Raw genomic sequence first — 21,832 nt, 5'->3', positions numbered from 1 at the left:
TGAAAATGAATTAATGCGTAAAAGATATCATTATATAAAAGGTTATTTCCAACAAAATGAAAACAGTTAATCATTCAATCCTATGAGATTCAAATCAGAAGAAAACAGAATTTCCCTTCAAAATCTTTAACTTCAGATTACTTAATTCTTTATCATATGACTTTGGTCAATTTTATTTTGAAAATCTCTTACTTTCTCTGCACTTTATATGGTTCTCTCTTTATCTTCTTGAAAAAAATTTCATCATTATTAATAGATATTTTATAATGAATTTAGATAAGTTCTTCAATTCTTCTAATAATTGATATTTGATTATTATAATTTTGTGAAAATCAGAGATTCAAAAATTTATTATATAGAATAATTTTCTTAAATTGAATTAAAAATATATGAAAATTCTAAGAAAATCTTAATAACCAGTGATCCTGGCAATGATTGCATTTTTCGTTGACTACATTGATTGCTTTTCCACGGTTATTTTTTTGTTAAATTAATCCATCCATAATTGATTTTTTTGAAAATTTGATAGTAAATACGCCAATAATATCTATCCATTGTCCTTACCTTAAGAACATAAAAATAATATTTAAAAAAATATAATTTCTTTTATTTTCTGAAGATGGATAACAGCATGATATCTTTTAACTCGTATATAAAGTGGATGGAATAATAGGTTAGTGCACAGACACTGTTATCGTACCACAAAGAAGAAAAGGTAAGATTATAAAAAGGATGCTTCACCTTTTGAACAAGAAGAAGGCTTAAAAGGTGGAAAATGCTCAGAGAATCATATTCTGTTTGGTTCTTACTTCGTGGAACTTTGAGACTGTAGGCTAGCATGCAATAACAATTATTTTCAAAAATAAATAAAAGGAACTTTTTGCATGAAAACGTTTGCCAACTTCGATGCAAGCATTTTTTTTTTCCATTTTCCTTGTTGAAAACAAAATGTTAAAGGTTGAAAAGGAAACCAACACAATAAACTTTTTCTCGTTTTCTTTTAAAAGTTAAAGAGCTTCCGTCCAAAAGCAAACGATCCTTTTCTTCAAACCAAAATTTGAGAAAATGGAGATAAGTTTGTTTGATACAAAGGAAAGAAAAGAAAGATAACATTAAAGCAAGAGAAATACTCTTCTGACATTATTATTTTTAATTACATTCATTTGAAAATTACATTTAATAATAAAATATTATATTTAAATAATAATAATTATATATAAAGTATTGTAGTAAAATTATAATTTGAATGTAAAAGAAATATGACAGTATCAAAGAAACCAAGTAGGTAGAATACAAAAACAAAAGCAAATAAGTAAATTAGATAGATAAAATAATTGGAGTAATTACATAGAAACTTACCATTTCTGTAAGACTTATAACTGTTTGTATTATCTCTGTTTTCTTTTCTCGTAAGAATAACGTATGTATAAAAGTTATAGTAAAAAGATGGTTGAAATTCAAAAAGAGATTGTGTGGGAGGTGAAAGTAAAAGTATATTAAGAAAATAAGCGGGAAATTCAAACAAGAATTCATTAAATAGTTAATTAATATGTGCATGTGGTATTAACCATATATGTCTGATCGAAAATGGTGGGAACAGGTAAGTAGACTGAGAACTCTGTCCAATTTAATGTTCACCTGTTGAGAGAGCCAACACATGCTTCGCTTATAGATCTGTTTCTTTGTGCCTATCCTTCAACGCTTTTTAATCTAATAAGTTACTCACTCTTTCATGCCCTCACATTACAGTAGTACTTGTACGCCTGCATTTATGCACCATGCATTATCAATTATTCACATTCATCATCAACTCCACTTTCCTCACATCATCAACACCAATTCAACAATTATGAGTCATTGATTGGGTGAAAAGACTCAGATAGGGAAAGCTGACACTCATTTAACACCAAAAAAGAAACAAAGTGCAATGCCCACACTTTTTGTTTAGGGCAAACGCATTCCAATTATCAGTGCTAAAGATTTTATCACACTGGCCCAGACAAGAAACAAATTAAAAAAACAAAAGGGTTTATGGTGTGCGGTGAAAGGAAAGTAAAGGGAATCTTTCCTAGTTTATCGAAAACACAAATTGCAACACCACACATGCTAAATCTGATTTTATTCTGTTTCAGTTAAGCGGTGCAACCTATAAATTTGTACGAAATGTTCATTTCGTTACCTACAAAGTTCTTCAGGACATCACCACTTTTTTGCCGTTGCCAAACTATACAAAGTTTCAGATAATGTATATCATTAATAAAACTTACATTACATTCTCCAACAATCATTATTGTTCAAGACTTAATTAGACCCGATATTGTTTGGGGATCACACAAATTCAAATAACTGATAAATTAATTACCATTTATAAGTCTTTCCTTAATTATTGTGCACATATATCACAGCCACAGAAGCATGTGACTCCTCGCTCCCTCTCACTGTCAGTAATGTAAAAGTTAAACACTGTTAAATTAGAGAGTCTAACTTAATTTATCGTTGTTATTATATAAAACATTTGATGTAAAAAAAAAAACTAAGTGAAAGATGAAAATGTTGATATTATGAGGAGAGGGATAAGTTTTGAAAAATTTAGACAGAGAGGTTGTAGCACAGTAGTACATTCAATTATTGTAACTGTTTTTATAGATTATGGAAAGAAGAGAGTTATTAGACCGGTAAAGTTTGAAAGAGTAAAAACTAAAAACATGAAATGCGAAGGAAAAGGAGAGAAGGGTGCGTTGAATGAATGGATGAGTGAGAAGAAATAGAAGGTAATGATAACGTAATATGATACGTGAAATAAGTTACAGAGCGAGTGTTACCAGAAATAGCGGTAGCATCATGAAATAAGTGATTGTAGCAGGACTGTGTTGTTGCAATTAGAGTATGATGGTTGCAGGTGCAGGTCCAGGCTGACACTGAGTCCCAATACAGATGCAGACCATCTTAATAGCATGAAAGCAGAGTAGAAATTTTGAGTTAATTTCTTCTCAACCAAAAATTTCATCATATTAAAATTCAAGCCCTTGTCTTGTTCTTGTCCCACCACTTACTTCGTACTTCCTACAACTGCAGACCTATTTCTGCACGATTCCCCTCTCTTCATTCTTTTTCACTGTACACTCACTCTCCCATCGTCAAATTATAATGCCACACTATTCTGCTTACCCATAAAAAACTTACCACCTTCAATTTCAGCTTCGTGACAAACACTATATCTAATTTTCCATTCGGTAATGCACCTGCTTTACCTTCTATATGTAAATATGGCATATAATAGAATGAATCTATTCATGATTTTAACGTTGGATCACTCGTCTTCCTTTTTCTTTTTCACCACTTTTCTTTTTAGGACATCTACACAACAAAACAAAAATTCTTATTTTCTGAAAATCGTCAATAGAAAAGATGCAATTTGCTTCAGAATGATTATGTTCCAAACTTGTGTGATAATGCTGTTCGTTCAAAAGCATGGCAATACTCGATCCCACCATGAACATAATATACTTATCGGTGTGGGGATAAAATTTCGATGCTCCCTCCTACCCCATTGGGAATAGAACAAAAACCTACCCTCCCGCCATTTTTTCTTTATGTAATTTTATAGTATTTATGAACTAAATTTTGGATCGACTCATACACATGTTCGAATTACGATGATGTTATTGTGATTAAAACAAATAATGACACACAAACTGTATAAATTGATTTTATTCCTATAATTTAATTATTATCATAATAAGTTTAATAAGGCAAATATTTGCATATTTCGAAACTGATATTTCCAAAGTTGGGACAGAATGGGACAAATATGGGTTGGTGTGAATTTTTTGCTTAAGCCTTGGCAGCAAACAAATTGTTTGGATGCTGTACAAGAACAATGAGATAATAGAGGTACTGTCTTTGCTTTTTACTCCGGAATTCTCAAATTACGGTTTAGAACAAAAGCGGGAGTTACAATTTTTTGTCTCCTTATTTCAAATATTTCAAACGATATACCAATTATCATATTACACTATGCATACTGATGTCATGGCACTGAATTGTTTGAGCTTTGAAAATTTCTTTCGTTATTATTCTTGAAATCATCAATTTTTTGTGTACGATGATTTTCTTTTAAATGTATGTATAAATTGAGATTTCAGTTTTCTCCCAAGGCATTTAAAATTGTACTATCAGTTTCTACTTTAAATTTGAATACTCCAAAACGAAATTTGTACTTTATTTAAAAAAGTACTTTGATATATAGCATGCACAACTGAAATAATTTAAATTAATGCTTTCGGATTAAAAATAAATAAATAGTCTTTTAGGTACTTTTGGTATTTATTCTTCAACTAGAATTTAGTTTTCAGTGCCATTAACGTGTATTAAATTTAAACTTTTACTTGGTTGATAACGCAGTTGAAATTGATTTTTAACTGTCCTCAAACTCATGTTCTTCTTTGATTTGATAGAATATTTTGAAATACGTTTATTTGTTAAACGTATTTTAACTATTTCTTTTATTACATATATTTCAAAATACGTTTTTTTTTCTTAATCGGTTTTTGAAATTGGTTAAGAACTCACAGGCTTTCAAAAATCAATTAAAAGAAAAATGTATTAAATCTTTGAATTTTTAACTGATTTTTGAAAACTAATTAAAAAATAAAATGGATGTAATGAGTGAGAAAAGAAGAAAAAAAAATTAATAAAATATTGAAAGTTATATTTGTAATTTTGAAGATACACAAGAAAGAAAAGAGATGAATGGTGAAATACTCTATTGAAAATTATGTTTAGTATTATTTTCACATTAAACAAATTTTTACTAACATTTTACATTAATTATTTTTATTTTTTGATTTCTTTTTACAAATATAAAAAATAATTTTTATATTTACTATTTTGTTTTCTTACAAATACAAAAAAGTTAATTTTTTAAATAAGTAAAATAGTCCTGAACATTGACTGTGGTGTTAAAAAGATATTTTATGAAAATTATATTATTGAAAGGTGAAAAAAATGCAGCTATACTGTCAGGAGAAAAAGCCATGTTTTTGACAGAACGAAATCCAAGGTAGAAACGTGGGCTTGGTGAACATATAGAGATCAAAGACGAAGCACTGAACTGGTGCTATACATAAAAAATCTCTCTCACCTCAAGATTACGACAGCATGAAAGTGTGCACTAAACCAGATATCGCTTTTGACTTGTCTACCACAATAGCGATGGTCATTCTTCACCCTAACTGCATGTTTGGACCTAAGCTTTAGAGAAATGGATTTGCCAAAATAAACATGTTCAACTGTGTACTTTAATTCCTTTCATCAGATGTGACCGTTTTATGTTTCAAAACGGATCCGTTTTTCTCGCTTCTTCACCTGCCTATATATATATATATATATATATACCATAAGCCATTTTAGAATATTTTGCCAACACCTTAAACAAACTAATACACCGCTGGCTGGTTCCTTTTATATAGTCACTTTGACACAAATCATCTTTCTTACTTTGAGAGTTGAGCAAAGCCGTAAGTTTACCAATTATGGGCAAGGAGTGGCATTGGGGTGGAAGGTCCTCCAAGAGGGGTGGAGAAGCTCAAACAGAAATCCCTTCTGGTTGCATGTGTGCAGTCTTTCAGGCTTTCGATTTTCATCCATTTCACTTTTCCATTAACCACCAGCCATCCTCTTTCAAGTCTCGCACCCGAGAAGACCACACTCTCTCTAAAGGTACTTTCTCTCTACTACACTTCACTTTAAGCGCTCCACTGCTTACTTTTCTCCAACTCTCAAACGCCCTTATGCTCTTAAATGACCACTTTACTACAACTCTAAACTAACTTCTTTATACTCCTAAATCAACTTATTCTGGCCAACTATGGATAATTCATGGTTTTGTATATTTCAGGAGCTGAAGGACCAAGGCATAGCTTGGAGTCAGAAGATGGTACTACAGTGTCATCAATCTCAAAAGAAGCAAATTTTAAAATACCAGTAAGTTAATTAGCATGCACCTTTTCACAAGTTTCACATCACCTCCAACTTTTCACCATTTTTTCTGTGTTTCACTTTCACATATGTTTTTATTGGGTTTTCTTGTACTCTAAAGTTGAGTGCGGATGGTAATAATCATGGTTTAATCATTTAACTATTGATTTTTGAAAACCAGAAGAACATTCAGATCAGAACAGGAGGGAGCTCAAGATCAAAAACAGAAATTAGTGATCTTTCGTCAGAAATCAGTGTCTCTCCAGGGACCAAGACACCGACTTTGGTTGCAAGGTTAATGGGTCTGGATCTTCTTCCTGATGCACACTCCCCTTCTTCCCCGTGCCTTTCCACTCCAAACCTTTATAGATCACGACAACATATCAAACTAATCAAACATAGAAACAGCACGGGAAGTGACTTCTTGCCTGGGGTTCCTAAAATGTCCTCTGCAAGAAAATCGGATGTTGAGCATAGACTCTCACTCCAAATCAACAAGGAGAACACAGTTCCGTATGAGGATTTTGAGGTTCCTCTGTTTTCTTTTACAAAGAGAAAATATGATGAGAACAATAGCCGGAGTCCAAGTCACTATGCCAAGCAAATTGTCAAACAGGTTAGAGAAAGTGTGAGCAGAAAGGTTGGACGCGACATCACCAACACTATCAAAAACAGAGACCATGAAGAAGAGGAATGTGTAAGCAAAATCAAATTCAAGAAAACTTCAAAAACTTCAGTGAATGAATCTTGCCCTGGAAAACTTTCAAACTCGTCTTATTCCCCAAGGCTCAGCAGATTTATTGAATCCAAACAAAAATCAAGCACAAAACCATCGCCAACAACTCCAAAAAATCAAAGCACACACTCAGTGCTAAAACCACAATCACCTCCACGTGCGATCAACATTGAAACTGAGCTTTCAGAAGTTTCTACAAAGCCAAAGCCTCAGGCATTGGCCAAGAAAGAGTTGCAGAACCAAAAAGCAGTCACAAAATACAAGAAAACAACCTTTGGAAAGTCGAGTACGAGAGTCAATATGCCTCCACAAACATCAATTAGAAACCAGCAAGAAGAGCCATTTATTATTCGTTATCCATTAGTCACTAAAGTCAATGACATCAAAACCAAAAAGAAGAGAACTCTTCCACTTTCAAGCGATCTTTTTAATAGTCACAACACGGTTCCAAATCTTCTCCCTGTCAAGATAGGTCTTTCTCCTCAAAAACAGGTACCCGTTAAATGAATTTCATAAATTACAAGTTTTTCTTTCTCTATTATCTATTCTCATTTCAAACACCGATACATTGTTCTCGTTAAAAAAGAAACAATACATTATTATTGAGTTTCATTACATGAATATTATATTTAATTAACAACTTCACAAGTCAGAAATTTAATAATATAACTTGAATAATATTTAAATAGTTACAATTAACTTTTTAAAATGATCATTACTTTTAATTTAATCATCAACATACAATTACACAGCTTACATTTATAATATTATTTCTTTACTATATACATATTCTTATAAAATACACACTTTAGTTCACTTTTTCCTTCTTTTTTTTCTTTCCATATTTTTTCTCTTAAATTGCATTTGCATACTATTCCTCCAATAGAAAACAGATACTCCAATAATATCAAACTCTTTTTTTTTAACTTAATATATACATACATATATATATATATATATATATATATATATATATATATATTGATATTAAGGAAATTATTAATTTCTAAAAATTTTGATGCCGTTTAAATTATTGGTTTCTTTTAACAAAGTTTTACATTTATCTAACAAACCTAAATTATTTATTACAAAATGGAAATATATAATTTATTTATTTATCCAACTAGTAATTTTAGTAATAATTTCATTTCCATAAAAAATATATATTTTGTGTACATAAAACATTAAAAAAAATGTTTCAAATTTAGTGTATTGATCTTATTTGGCCCCTGTTTTCTGTGCATTCCGTTTAACTCTTGCGTGTGTCATACGGTCAAAAACACAGACACGGGTGAGTTATGCTGATGAATGTCGAGATGCAAAACGCAACACACAGTTATTTAGTTGTTCGCGCCAGACGTACAGAGAAAAAGCGCCACGACCACCCGCACCCCGAGGACCAACAACCTGCGATCACGACAAATCTCACGGCGCCTTCACCACCATCTCCTCCGCCGCACTCCACGAAGGACCAGAGTTTCACTACGTCACGATCATCTTGTCCCGTGCCACTGGGTCCCACAGCAACGCCACCACACATATACCCCACCTCCATTTTCAGTGGTTCTCTCCCACCCACCCCTTGGACCCTTCACTCTTTCACAGTCTGGAGCGCTACCCAACATCCCATTCCTTTGTCTCTTTCCCAGAAGACAACAAAGATTGCGTATTTGAGCGGAAACACGGGCTGGGTCCGCGCTGCAACCGTAGATTGCTGTTCGATTTGGTGGACGAGTTGCTGTCGGAGATTCTAGTTAGGCCGAAGCGTTTCAGAGGGAGGCTGTTGGAGACGGTGTGGGAGAGGGTTCGGAGTTTACCACGTGCGAAGTGCGAGGTTTTGGAGGACATTGATGGGTTGGTAGAGATGGAGGAGATGAGGGAAGAAGAGGAAGAAAAAGGGTTGGTGAAGGAGATGGAGGGGAACATAGTGGAGTGGTTGGTGCATGAAACGTTAACCGTTATGGTTGGTGGCGTGGATACGTAAGTGACGGCGTCGTTTGGAAGGGTAAGTGTGGGGCTCACATGGGAAAGGATTCACGTGATGAATCAGAAGAGATGCGATGCCCTTGGCTGTGACTACGGCATGGATCCCTCATCCGTGGAAGCCGTGGCGGTGGGTCCCATTGTGAAACCATGAAAACGAGGATGGCCTCACACCTTGTTCTGTAAAACTCATGATTTTCTTGCAGAGGTTTCCCTTTTTTTATTCCCTCTCTCTCTGTATCTCCTAGGTTGCTAATGTAAAATTTCAAATGGTCGATGAATTTTGCTTTAGTTCCAGTACGAGGAAGCAGATTGACGTTATCAAATTCTGTAAATCATCGGGTATTGATTTCCTGAAACTTCTTTATTATTCTTAATACGATTAGTTAAATTGTAAGTATTTTATAAATTTAAATATTTTTAAATAAGTTATTATTTATTTATTTTTATTAAGTATTCACTAATTATATATTTTTTAAATTAAATTGTTTTCATGTTTTGTGTATTATTGTTTACTAATGTAAAATTTTATAATTAATATAAATAATGTTATGATGTATAAAATACTAAATATTTTTTATTGAAACTATATTAGAAAATTATTAATAAAAATTCAATTGAAAATATTTAAATTTATAAAAAATAAAAATTTTAAAAAATACAAGAAAGTTAGAGTGAAAATGAAATTATGATATTAGGTAGTATATGATCCACAAAAACACCTTTCAACCAATTTAAAAATAGTATTGAGAATGGAAATGAACTTTAATGTGTAAAATATATCATTATCATGATATGCTGAAAAAAAAACTTAAGTCTTTGTAACATGACTTGACTGATAATTTTATTTTAAAATCTCTTGCGCTTTGCTTTATGTTATTTGTTTTAAAGCAAAACAATCAGCCATATTAAAAATAATATCTATTATTTAATAGATTAGATTTACTTGTGATATAATAATTATAATATTAAAGAGAATATTCATGTTGGACACGATAGATTCTCACTAAATTATCTTTACATGAGTTTCTTCTTTGTTATTAAACGTAAATTAGGTAACATGAGTTATTATTAGTATGTTGTAATTTTATATATTTATATATTTTCATACAGAGTATGTTAATTATTTTATTCTTTGGACGAGTTCAAGTTTTGTTGTCCTACTTGCACCAATGTCAATATCACCCAAAAAAGTATATAAGATTTAAATATAGCTAATTAAATAAATATATTTTTTCTAGTAAATTTTGCATAATTATTATAAATGATAAATCTGTAAGTATGGAGAGTGTTGAAGGAATAATCCATAAATAAGTAATGAGAGGTTTTTTTGGTCCGAATCATTGATGTTAGAAGGGTTATTAAGGTTAATCAAAGTCCACTTAAACTTGATTTTCTTAATGTAAAACTAGTAGTGTTGAAAAAGGAAATCGTAGTAATGTTGGTAGCAATTGCTTTTATGGTGGACTCAATTGGAACTTTGTGGATTGTTTGTAGATATATATTATTATAATTACTTTTAACTTTACACATTAAATTGGTAGCTACCATGATATTATTAACTTTTTCATCAACAAAAGAATATATATATAAGGTGTCTCAACACTTTTATACAAATGGTGAAACTGTTAAGTATATTGTTAAGTGGCGCTAACAAGTATTATGATTAAAACGTAATTCAAAGCTCGTGGGTTGAGATAACAAGTAATTATGCTATATATGGATTTTAATTATATTTATAGTTGTCTTTGAATTGAAATTTATATTCATAACATTCAAATTTTATCCGGATAAATACATTTTATTTCTAAAATCAATTAAAAACTGGTGTTTAATTTATTTGAGAAAAAAGGAATAAAATTTGAAAAATAATAATAAGAAACAAAATAAAAAAATCAGTCTGACAACTACAAGTGTTTTTTGTTTACATTCCTTTCTAAAATGGGCTATTGGGTCAAAAGTTATTTTCTACATCCATACTCCCCTATTTTTCTTTTGACACCACCTAAACACCCTCCTGAAGATGACACTTGTCCCACCGTTTCTCTCTTTCAATTTGGAACTTCACTCGGGCTCCTGGACACTCCATGATCTCCATCTAAAATCAATCCCCACTTTCAATTCCCACCATACAAAAACAACCTCACCTTCCATCTTCTTCCCATTCTTCCATTGATCATGTTTGAGGAGGAAGAATGAAGGCACTGTTCCTCCCTTGGGCGCGTTAGAGAAGAGGATGGAGAGAGAAACCCCAAACACGATGCCGCTGGTGATGATTGCTGCCTTTGTGCTGGCGACAGTCCGAACGATGGTGGCTTGGCTCTTATTTATCAAATTAAAGACTTTTTTAATTTTTATATTGTGAGTAACAAGAATAAATATCAACTATAAGCTCGCTCAAGTATGGTTGCGTGTCTTTGATTTTAATCTTTTCACTATATAAATCCCATACACATATATGAAGTGTATCAGACAAGAACACCCAACTATTTTGAGAAACAAAACAAAAAATAATTATAACTACTAGGCGTTCAGGTTGTGCACTCAATCATAAATACCACACAATATACTTCCTTTCTAATCAAAAAGATCACGTGAGATTTATATAGGATTATATAGGATCATGGCTAAACCAACTGTCACGGAAATAATATAATGGGAGAAAGAAGATTACACTTCCAAGTTAATGGGCAACAAGAACAAAGGACGGAAGGATATGTACCTACCATGGACATCTCACCCAAAAAAATATTTAGTTCAGTAATATCTTACGATAGTATAGTGCTCTCAGGTTCTGCCATCTACATCGAAGCCAGCCCCAGTCCAGCCAGGAGTTGAAGATCTACCCTTGGTCACAACACCAATTCCCTTCCCTTTTGATTGCAAGTTGACTTTCTTCTTACTTCTTCCTTCGCCTTCATTATGTGGCTGCTGATTAGGTCCATTTCTCGCTGCAGCTTTCTGACAATTACTTTGGTTGGAAACGCTCTCGGTTGATCCCTCATTCGACTCCTTTGCATTGGGGACAGAGGAACCATGCTGGGGTGTACTATCCTGAGAAGAAGCTGCCGATCTCCCATCCTAATATGTGCACGATTTTAACATTCAATGCTTTAGTATGAAGATGCATATGCAAAAGCGTGTATTGTGCTCGACACCGACGAAATGTAGCATTAACAACATGGTGTGAAAAAAACATTTCCGTAGAGAAGTCAGAAAAAGCAAGCAGGTTTCCATTCTCAGCACATGTTCACATTCTCAAGAAATTTCAATTCCAAATGGCAGATAATCAGTTTCCCAGCAAAGGGACTCCTTGTTGATAAGTTTAGGAGGACATATAGTTAGGAGTTCTGAAAACAGTTTGTTAATTAAGGACACTGTGCAGCGTACACCCCAAAATTAGGTTCATACCTTAGGGGCCACCACTATATAATTAATAATGATGAATACAGTGATAAAATACTTACATGATAAAGATTAGTTGATGCACGACTTGGATTCAAAGCTTCCAATCTTCTTTTTAATTCCTCCAGCCGAGCAAACTGAGAGTTACTGCTTTCTTGAACCTGTATAAAATTGTCACAGTCAAACAACCAGCTAAACAGGGGTATATTATGTCTTCATTTAACACTAATTACCAGATTACTCAAGTCTTCACATAGCTTTTGTTTCATTGCTTCCTCATCTCGTACTACTTGTGAGGCTGATTCCCACACCTACAGCACATATAATTAAGATGTCAACTATATTTGAGAAGGTACTTAGCATACCAATTGATTTCGTAGATCAAAGTATTCAGATCATCTACACTCCTCCATATGCATATAAATAACATTTACTTTAGTGCACCAATTTGTTAATTTAATCATTAGACTGAACTAAGAGCAAAAGAAAAAGTACTTACGTAAAACGAACTATAAACAGAAAGTGGGAAACTACTTACGTAAAACGAACTATAAATTTATGTCATTTACGATGATCAAATGAGTTTTTGTTACTACAAATGTATTTGCATTTTCTGGATAAAGTGCTTAAATAATGTTATCTGCAATTTTTGTGATTAATACTGAGTAAGAAACTAATGTATCTCTAATGCACTGATAGATTTAACTTTTAACCCTAGAAGCTTATTCAGTGGTACACTATATTTATTAACATATATATCCTTGTCATCTATTCCAGCAACTTCATTGAACTAATAGTGAACTTGACATCAGAAATTGTACAGAAAGCTGATACTAGTACTGGCATGATGCAGTACATAATATCAATATCACAAATAATTTGATATTATGAAAATTGCAGGAGAAAAATAGAGATCAGTATAGTAACAGACCTTCCGTGCCTGCTCTTCCTTTAGCTTGGCCACACGGATTCTTTCTGTTGACGTCTCAATTTTCTTTCTCAAATGTTCAAGTGCTTAAAGTATGCATCATGTATAAAAAATAAAGCAAAGTCATTTCACTACAATAACCAGGGAATAACAACCTTTTTAAATTGGTTCCAGAAAGGCCAACAATAATTTGTAGAAACCTGCTTTTTTCGGACCAGCTGTAAGTTTCATCTCCAGTGAAAGATTTGCAAGCTCACGCTCCACATCACGAATTTTAGAATAGTTTTCTTGAATGTATCTGAAGATAATAACAAAATAATACTGACAACAATAATAATAACAATAACGAGTGGTAAAGATGATTGAGTCCAGTTACTTGTTTGCCTACATAGAGTACGCAATCAAAACTGATAATAAATAAAGACCTTTTCAAACCATCAATCACATCATGCAGTAAAGTTGAAAAAGGATCAAATTACCCAAGATCCTGTTTTTATCAGTACTACAAGACAGCAATTTTTTTTTCCCAATTATTCACATTTTGCAAGATTAATTGCTATAATCCCAAATGTCTTGTATGTCCCAGCTAGATATTAGTTCCTCAACAAAGTTAACAATGATTCTGTTCCTCGATCTTAACCCTATTGAATTGCTTTAAACACAAAACACAGGTATTACTTCATTATCTATATATTTTACACGAAATTACAAGTTCAGAACAGTGAAAACACCCAACAAAACTATTCAAATTCCATATATATTTCCTGCCGCCACCATCCTTGTGGTACATCATAAAAATGAATTAAGGGCGGTTTGCTTCAGGGTGAGGAAGGTTTATACAAGCCACGAAAAGGGTGGAGAACTGGAAAACAAGAAAAACAAAATAAAAAATCTGAAAAATTAAGGTGATAAGAGGCCATTGAGCCATAACAATTATATCCCTAATATTTTATTAATATTTATATTTTCTTTATTAGTATAATAACAATAATAATTAATTTAAATTAAATTAAAATAATAAATGAGAAAACTACTAATAATGTTAGAAATCTCATATCAATTAGAGATAAAGTCATATTATTAGAGATAAAGTCATATTATAATGTACAACGCAAACATCGTCTTAAATACAGATTTGTGACATTGAGTTAAACATAAAATATTTTTTTTAAGATGCAAATCTCATATTGAATTATGATCAAGTTAAAATCTACTTTCTTACAAAATAACGAATAGATATATCTCATTTTCCAGTTATTTACACTAATTCTCATCTAATCCAACCAACTTTATTTTCTACTCTCTTTTCCTCTTTCTATTTCCTTTTCCACTCCCTCAGCCCAAACAAATCAGTAATGTTACTATCACCACAGCATCACAATGAATTTCATTCACCTTAACATTCCAACCAACATTTCACGGCAAAAACCAGCGGCTTTAATTCCTTCTGCTAGCAACATATTACCTGCTCTTCAAGCTTTACGAAACCATATTTCACAAAAAATGTTATTAAGATCATTGCTTCATATACCCAACTGAATCCCTCACAACACAATCACTGACCTAAAACCATTCACTCAGGGATTACAGTAAAAAAACATTCTAGTCATTCCGTAGCTTATAGCTAAGTAGATATCAAAATAAAGTCTATATCTTCCACAGCCATTGGCTACTTGATATTGCACGGAGAGTCACAGAATTACACAAATTCATTATAAAATCTCCAATTTCTACCGAAAGTCTTAATAAGCACATGAAAATAGCACACACAAAATCCTAAGTCAAGTAATTCGATTTCAACAAATCCAAACAATGTTGTAAGTGCAAACACATAATAAGTGCAAACACAAAGGAGAACAAATTAATTATCAGATCCCAGTAAAGAGAAATAGGGAGAGAGGTTACTTCTGCAATTGAAGCTGTTCTGCTTCGATGATCTGCAACAACAAGAAGAAAAACAATGAAAAAAAATCCAGCAATGACAAAGCGAAACCAAAATGGCGATGAGGAGAACCTTCTCTGTGTAGCTGATGACGGGGGCTTCTTTAGCGAGACCGTCAGGTCCGATCTCAGGGAGAAGTGAAGGGTTCGAAGTCATTTTGGAATCCAATCACTCGCATTCCACAAATCCGTCGTGTGCCGCCGCCTCCAGGTCTGTGATTTCCAAGCAGCGGCTTCAACCCGGTTGGACCGTATCCAACGACGTCCGGTTCGAGAGAAACGCGGTTTGAAGAACCCAAAGCGGAGATGGCCTGTGTCACGCTGTTACAGATTCAGTTAGCGTGGATGGATGATTCAATCTTTTGCACGTGCATAGCACGTTAGCCGGAGTCGCCCTGTTTATAACACTATCATATTTTAAAATTACTAAATTAAAATTTAAAATTTACATTAATTTTAATTAAAGAAAATGAACATAAAACATGAATTCTTTCTCTGCCAATCATATTTGTTATGTTAAACAGTAAGAATAAATCAGATATGGCGAAAGTAGGATCAAGATTGAATTGAAAAAAATTGAAGAATGATATTTGAACAAATTACGAATTGTATTAACCATTATGAACATTTTTAAACTTGTATTTAATAGAATGATTTTGAATAAAACATTGAAAAAATAATTTGCTATACTACATGAGTTTGGTCATATGATATTTTCGCTTAAAGCAACATTTTCGCTAAAACAAAAATAAAATAAAAATCGAGACCTTACTCTTGGTCTTATTTTTTATTAAGCAAAAATAAAACTAAAAATCAACCTTACTTTTAGATTTCTCTCAAACAGGTCAATTTTCGTTTAAGCTAATTTTTATTTTCTTTATTTTTCTCCTTTTATCTTTTTAATAAATTGTATTTGATTGTTTATTATATATATGTAAAACGATTTTATAAAATTAAATTTCAATTATTATAGTAATTTTTTTATAAAAATCATCATTATCCTTCATACCAAAATACTTTTAAAGATCCGTCAATATATATTACTAAAATGTTTTAGCACTGTTATCTGTAATAGTCATACTATTATGAATGTTTCCATTGTCTTGCATGAGATAAAAATATTTAATAATTTAGGCCAACCAATCAAATATGATGATATAAATCGAATCAATTAAAGAAGTTTAATTTTGTTTAATAAAATTCGATTCAAATTGAACCGATTAAATTGATTGTATTGATTATAATACGGTGCTTTTAGTGTTGTGCAAACCGTTTAGCGTGAAGGAAACTATGTTTTCCGATTTTTACCATGAAACGAGTTTTGTGACATAATCATGTTTTTTACTGTTATTAATTAAGTATTCATATTTATATTGTAACAGATATATTTTTGTTTCAGTAATAATCTATGTGACTAAAGTATCATGTGATAAAAAATTGAGGAAAAAACTCTTATATATTACATATGTCATATATGTATATACAAACTTTAATTGTTGTAATTTGTTAGTTAAAATATCTTGTTTTATATAATATATGTTATGTTAATAATTTGTTTTATGTTATGTTAATAATTTGTTTTGTTAATATGTTGTGAACTTTGTGATTATATAATATATACAAATAAATATAGATATAAATGCATAATTACAACTTGAAAAGTTTCTAACTATATACACGCTCAAGACAGTGAAAATTATGTATGAGATTAATCTTCTTTGTGTTGAATATACACATACATTCTCTATTTATAATAAAAGAAGTATCGGTTAAGCCCAAAATACGAATAAGAAATAATAATAAATTAACTAAAGATAAAAAATAAATATAAAATAAAGATAATATATTTAACATTCCTGTCAAGCTAGTACACACATATGTACTAAGCTTGTTACTAATATAATTCATGAAGTCTTAATGAAAATATTTGTTTCTACACTGGAGGATTGACTCATGTAAATCTCTTCTTGCAAATCACCGTTGAGGAATGCATTGTTGACTATAAAGATGATATTGTTAGAGAGCCACCACAGCTATAAATAAACTAATAAAAACCACATTTTTCATGGGAGAAAAAGCATATATGGACGAGTTAAACGCAACGATGAAAAAAATGGAGGTCATAAGAGACGACAGTGGAAGAAGTCGTGGATGAACAGGAGAGAGAAAGCATAAAACTCCAAGATTCTCCAATCAAGGTACCTGAAAAAGGAAAAAGAGCAACTTCAATGCTCTAAACGTTTTGATATTAGGTTAATAAGTGGACTTTAAGTCTAACTCAACACCACAAAACTACTTGTATATACTCTAAATTGACCTCTAGTCGATATGGTATTTCTAACACACCCCCTCACACCAAGGTATATACATCTCGAGGATGAGAGTAAATATTATATTAAGAAGTGGACTTTAAACTCATAATATAAATAAGAAATAATAACAAATTAATCAAAGATAAATATAAAATAAATATAATATATCTAATAATATACATGTACTTTAGTATATATTTAGAAAAAAATATGTTAAATCCTAAATTTACAGTACATGTATATATTCAATACAAAATAATGGTATAAATAACAAAAATCATAATTATCTTAAGTTTTAAAAAAAAGTTAAATAAATAAATATTTATAAAAATACGACATTTAAAAAATAAACATATGAATATTCATTAACATTGATTTTCTTTCCTTCACTTAATCTTTTATATATATATATATATATGAAAAATGTAATATTTATGTTTATTTTATTAAACTTAATACATTTCATGTATTTCCTTTATAGTTTAAAAAGTTGTGGAGAGAAAATAATCGTTATGCATTTGAAAAAATCTGTTTATAAAAAAAAGGAAAAAAATTATTTGACCTCACTGTTCATAGATAACATATATTTGCCACTTTTTTTAATAAAAGATTATATTATAATAAAATATTTATTTATTTAAGTGTAGGATGAGAATAAAATAAAATTAGTACACGAATCAATGTCCAATAAAAAAAAGTTGAAAAGATAACAAAATTAAAAAGAATCAGTCCAAGCTTATTATTTGCCCCTAATTTTGGCTTGTTTTAAACTAGTTCGTGCAACTTACTTTTTTTAACCATTTTTTAGACGTGTATTAATATAGTTGGACGTAAGAAATTCACCAATTTTTCAGTTTAACGGAATCGCTACAGGTTAATTACTCAATCTACCAACGAACATAGGTTAGTTGAAAATGTTTCAGTCGCAAACAATTATTACTTAGAAAAGAGAAGGAAGACTACATCATTCAAGCTCAGATGTTCAGAAAAAAAATATAATGACATATTTCTCATTTTACCTTGGAATTTTGTTAAATGTCTCAAATATACAACATTTCAACTCAAGCGTTAATTTTTGTGCTGCTCAACAACTGCTATAAGACATAACTAGAGATTGAATTTATTATTATTATTATTATTATTATTATTATTATATATAAGGAAAATACAGGGCATAAAAGAAGGAGAATACAATACATGAAGCTTAGTAAGAACTAAGCTATAGCTTAACATTTGATGAGAAAAGAAAGATGTTATGTTTCAGCGAATTGCAGGACAGCTTCTTTTGTGGGTAGTGCAGGAATTGCCCCTCTCGCTGTTACAGTGATGGCACCACATACATTCGCAAAATACAGAGCTTTTCGGAGACGTTCCTCATTCTGCCACACAAATTTTACGTTCAAGTTAATGCCTAAAACTAACTGTTAGAGTTTCTTTTTCTTTGATATTATACAGAATTCAATTCAAGAGTACTATCCCATTAAATAGTACTGAATACCAGAAAAGAGACAAGGAAACAAGATTAATTAAATACCAACAAAACTAAGATTAGAAGCATATGGTTTTAGATAGTCCCAGCCAATCTATTAAGTGACAGTATGTAAGGCATTTAAATAGTTAATGGTATTTAATTATGGATTACATAAATATTGGGCAAGACTATGTAGAAGTGGAATATGCATCAAGATTCAAGAGGAGTGTGTAAAAAATGCATCAAGATTCAAGAGGAGTGTGTAAAAAATGCATCAAGATTCAAGAGAAATGTGTAAAAAATGCATCAAGAATAAAGAGGAGTGCGTAAAAAAATTCTGAACTACCTGGAAAATACTTTGGTCAGAAGCTAAGTTATAGATAATCCCACTAACAAATGCATCCCCTGCACCAGTTGTGTCAACAGCATTAACTTTAACACCTGCAACCCTGCCCTTAAATTCCTGCACAGTAATTAGGCAATAACAATTAGCCTAACAGATTGGACATCAAAGAAAACCTTGTTATCGGATTTACAAGTAGCCAGTAGTTGTCAAGTACATACATTACAACATGATGAAACATTCTTAATAAGTCACAGCCATCAATTCAGCCCGCTCATTCGAATCACAGATGTTAATACAAGCAACGCAGCAAACACACCAGTACAGACTAAACTTACACTAATCAAATTATTTTGACAAAACTAACATACCTGTGTGTAATATCTACAACCTCCTGACCCTTCAGTAACGATTAAAAGCTTAAGATTATGGTGAAAAAGCTTTTTTAATACAACATCATCATCGTAAGGATCATCACCACCAGTCAAAAATGTTATCTCGTCCTCACTTATCTGCACAAACATAAAAATAGCACATCCGGTTTACTAAGGGGAAAAATGACACAATGCTTATTTTCAGAAATCTTCCAGCCACATACAATATACCTTTATGACATCGGCTTGATCCCATACACTCTTTATGCCATTCCGAGCTGCCTCAGCAGAGGGCCATAGTGCCAATCTCAAATTTGGATCATATGAGAGAATGCAACCAGAGTCTTTAGCAATTTTCATAGCAGCAAGATGAGCTGACTTGCATGGTTCGTGAATCAAGCTGATGGAACCATAATGGAATATTTTAGCCTGCGATCAATATCATGAGTATCTGGACATTCTTAAGACCAATTTCACAAGTACAAACAGATATTAGAAAAAAAAAAAAAAACCTTCTTTATGAGATCGGTAGCAAGCTCTGACTCTTGAAGAAGCATATCAGCACTAGGATTTCGGAAAAACAAAAACTCACGCTCGCCATCAGCTCTAAGTGTAACAAAAGCTAAAGCAGTTCTTGCATTAGGATCAAACTTTATGCCAGATGTGTCAACATTATTCCGCTTTAAAATATCAGCCAACATATACCCAAATTCATCTGCTCCAACCTAAAATGTAGATGACAAAGAATTAAACTATCATTTTTCCATCAAATAGATCAAGCAAACAACATGCTATCTATCTCTCTGATACTTTCTTTTCAAGGGGAAGGGTTCGAGGAGATGTCCTGGAACAGTCTTATTCAAATAAATGGATAGAGAAATACACCTTGCCTACAAAAGCAGATGAACCTCCAAGCCTAGCGATGCCAACAGCCACATTGGCAGGAGCACCACCAGCAGCTTTCTGGAAAGCAGGTGCTTCAGCTAGTGACACTCCACCCACTGTTGGCACAAAATCTATTAACATTTCACCAAAGCAAACAACGGGTCCACCGTTTCCCTTACAGTTATCATTTGTGAGATCGTTTGATTTACCTGCACAAATGGAGCAGCTGAGGTACCCACGTGAAGTGTAAGCAATGCAAGATGCAGACACTCAATACTTTAAAAGGAGAAAGTTTTATCTTCGTAATAGGATGACTTCTATTAGTGTATTCAAATGTGGAATACCATAAACTTCCTTATGCTAATACCAAGAGTAACATGACATCCTAAATAGATAAATTGACATTATACTTCTGCTCTCTGTTTCCTTGGAGCCAAAACCATAACAACAAAAGTGTAAGTATTTTGAATTCAAGTATTGCTCGGAAATAAACCAATAACAGACCTTCAAAGAATTGGCTACGAGCCAAGGCATCTTGTGAGCTAGCTCTAACTCAATTTGTTAAGAACTCAGAGAGTAAAAATTTTGAGACGTCTGTTAGATGAGCCAAGTTAGCTTAGTAGATGGTAAATTTTGTAAGAATAATAGTAGTAGTGATTTGATTAAATATATATTATTACTTGAATTTACTGTTAATAGGTACCTAATATAAATATATGTAAAAGATTATTCATTGGATTATAACTTTGAAACAAACTAGTTGAGTATAAAGCTCTTCAAAATTTCAATGAATTATGCTCCCCAATAGGCCCGGTCTAAATCAAAGACAGATCCCAGAGACACACAGAGGCCAAAAAAATGTAAATATAAATAACCACCCAAACAATCAGATCTTCACATCAACCACCGCATAGCAACTACGCAACGGCCTGGTGTGTTATTATATCAGGCTTTATAATAAAGAATCCATACGCCTGATTTTATTTCTCTTCATGCAATAACGTAAATCACACCTCGTGCATTAACAAGAAAATATAGTAACACATGCACATCAACACAAAAGCAAAAGAAAAAAGATCTCGAATCTGATTCAGTAAACGAATTCAATAAAAAACGGGAACCCAACGCCAGAAAAACATCAAAGATGCCATCTTTAACTCAAAAACGCAGTTTCAACGAACACAACAAACAACGCCCTCGGCCGAACAACGATAAGAGGTATGAAAACGTAGAACAGAACACCCCAGAAAAGAAAAGACAAGAGAAGAAAAAGAAAAGAGAATGCGTGAGAGAGAGTGAGAGAGGAAAGAGTAAAAACCTGAGGAGGTAACGTGGGCCATCAGGGAGATGGAAACAATTGGAAACCAAGAAACAGAGTATTGGAAATGCAGAAGAAGACGAATAAGAAGAAAGAAAGAGAATGTGTTATGGAGAAAGTGGATAGTTTATAGAGATAGAGAAGAGAAGCGAGGGAA

At 32.1% G+C, this 21,832-nt stretch overlaps 3 protein-coding genes across 4 annotated transcripts; 1 reads left to right on the top strand and 2 right to left on the bottom strand.

The window, feature by feature from the left end:
• The first annotated feature begins 5,422 nt into the window (after positions 1-5,422).
• On the top strand, positions 5,423-8,986 carry LOC108325257 (uncharacterized). 2 transcript variants are annotated; one of them, XM_017558299.2, is made up of 4 exons: positions 5,423-5,721; positions 5,900-5,985; positions 6,164-7,207; positions 8,001-8,986. In XM_017558299.2, the coding sequence occupies exons 1-4, from the start codon at positions 5,535-5,537 to the stop codon at positions 8,697-8,699; spliced, it is 2,016 nt and encodes a 671-aa protein (XP_017413788.1). In that variant the 5' UTR covers positions 5,423-5,534; the 3' UTR covers positions 8,700-8,986. The 2 variants fall into 2 exon arrangements, with proteins under 2 accessions (XP_017413788.1, XP_017413786.1); XM_017558297.2 differs by having other exon boundaries at positions 6,161-7,207.
• A 2,292-nt stretch (positions 8,987-11,278) lies between these two features.
• On the bottom strand, positions 11,279-15,350 carry LOC108324230 (uncharacterized). The gene is made up of 7 exons (XM_017557101.2): positions 15,046-15,350; positions 14,937-14,968; positions 13,232-13,329; positions 13,035-13,117; positions 12,337-12,414; positions 12,166-12,264; positions 11,279-11,779 (listed from the first exon to the last, which is right to left on the bottom strand). Exons 1-7 carry the CDS (start codon positions 15,127-15,129, stop codon positions 11,486-11,488), a joined length of 768 nt encoding a protein of 255 aa, XP_017412590.1. The 5' UTR covers positions 15,130-15,350; the 3' UTR covers positions 11,279-11,485.
• Positions 15,351-18,299: 2,949 nt separating this feature from the next.
• On the bottom strand, positions 18,300-21,832 carry LOC108325308 (probable fructokinase-7). The gene is made up of 7 exons (XM_017558365.2): positions 21,676-21,832; positions 20,358-20,566; positions 19,985-20,197; positions 19,704-19,901; positions 19,470-19,610; positions 19,102-19,218; positions 18,300-18,663 (listed from the first exon to the last, which is right to left on the bottom strand). Exons 1-7 carry the CDS (start codon positions 21,695-21,697, stop codon positions 18,538-18,540), a joined length of 1,026 nt encoding a protein of 341 aa, XP_017413854.1. The 5' UTR covers positions 21,698-21,832; the 3' UTR covers positions 18,300-18,537.

The sequence above is a fragment of the Vigna angularis genome, chromosome 3, assembly GCF_016808095.1.
Source record: "Vigna angularis cultivar LongXiaoDou No.4 chromosome 3, ASM1680809v1, whole genome shotgun sequence".
NCBI lineage: Eukaryota > Viridiplantae > Streptophyta > Magnoliopsida > Fabales > Fabaceae > Vigna > Vigna angularis.
The sequence above is the reverse complement of the archived record's forward strand: the minus strand, read 5'-3'. Positions and strand labels throughout refer to the sequence as shown.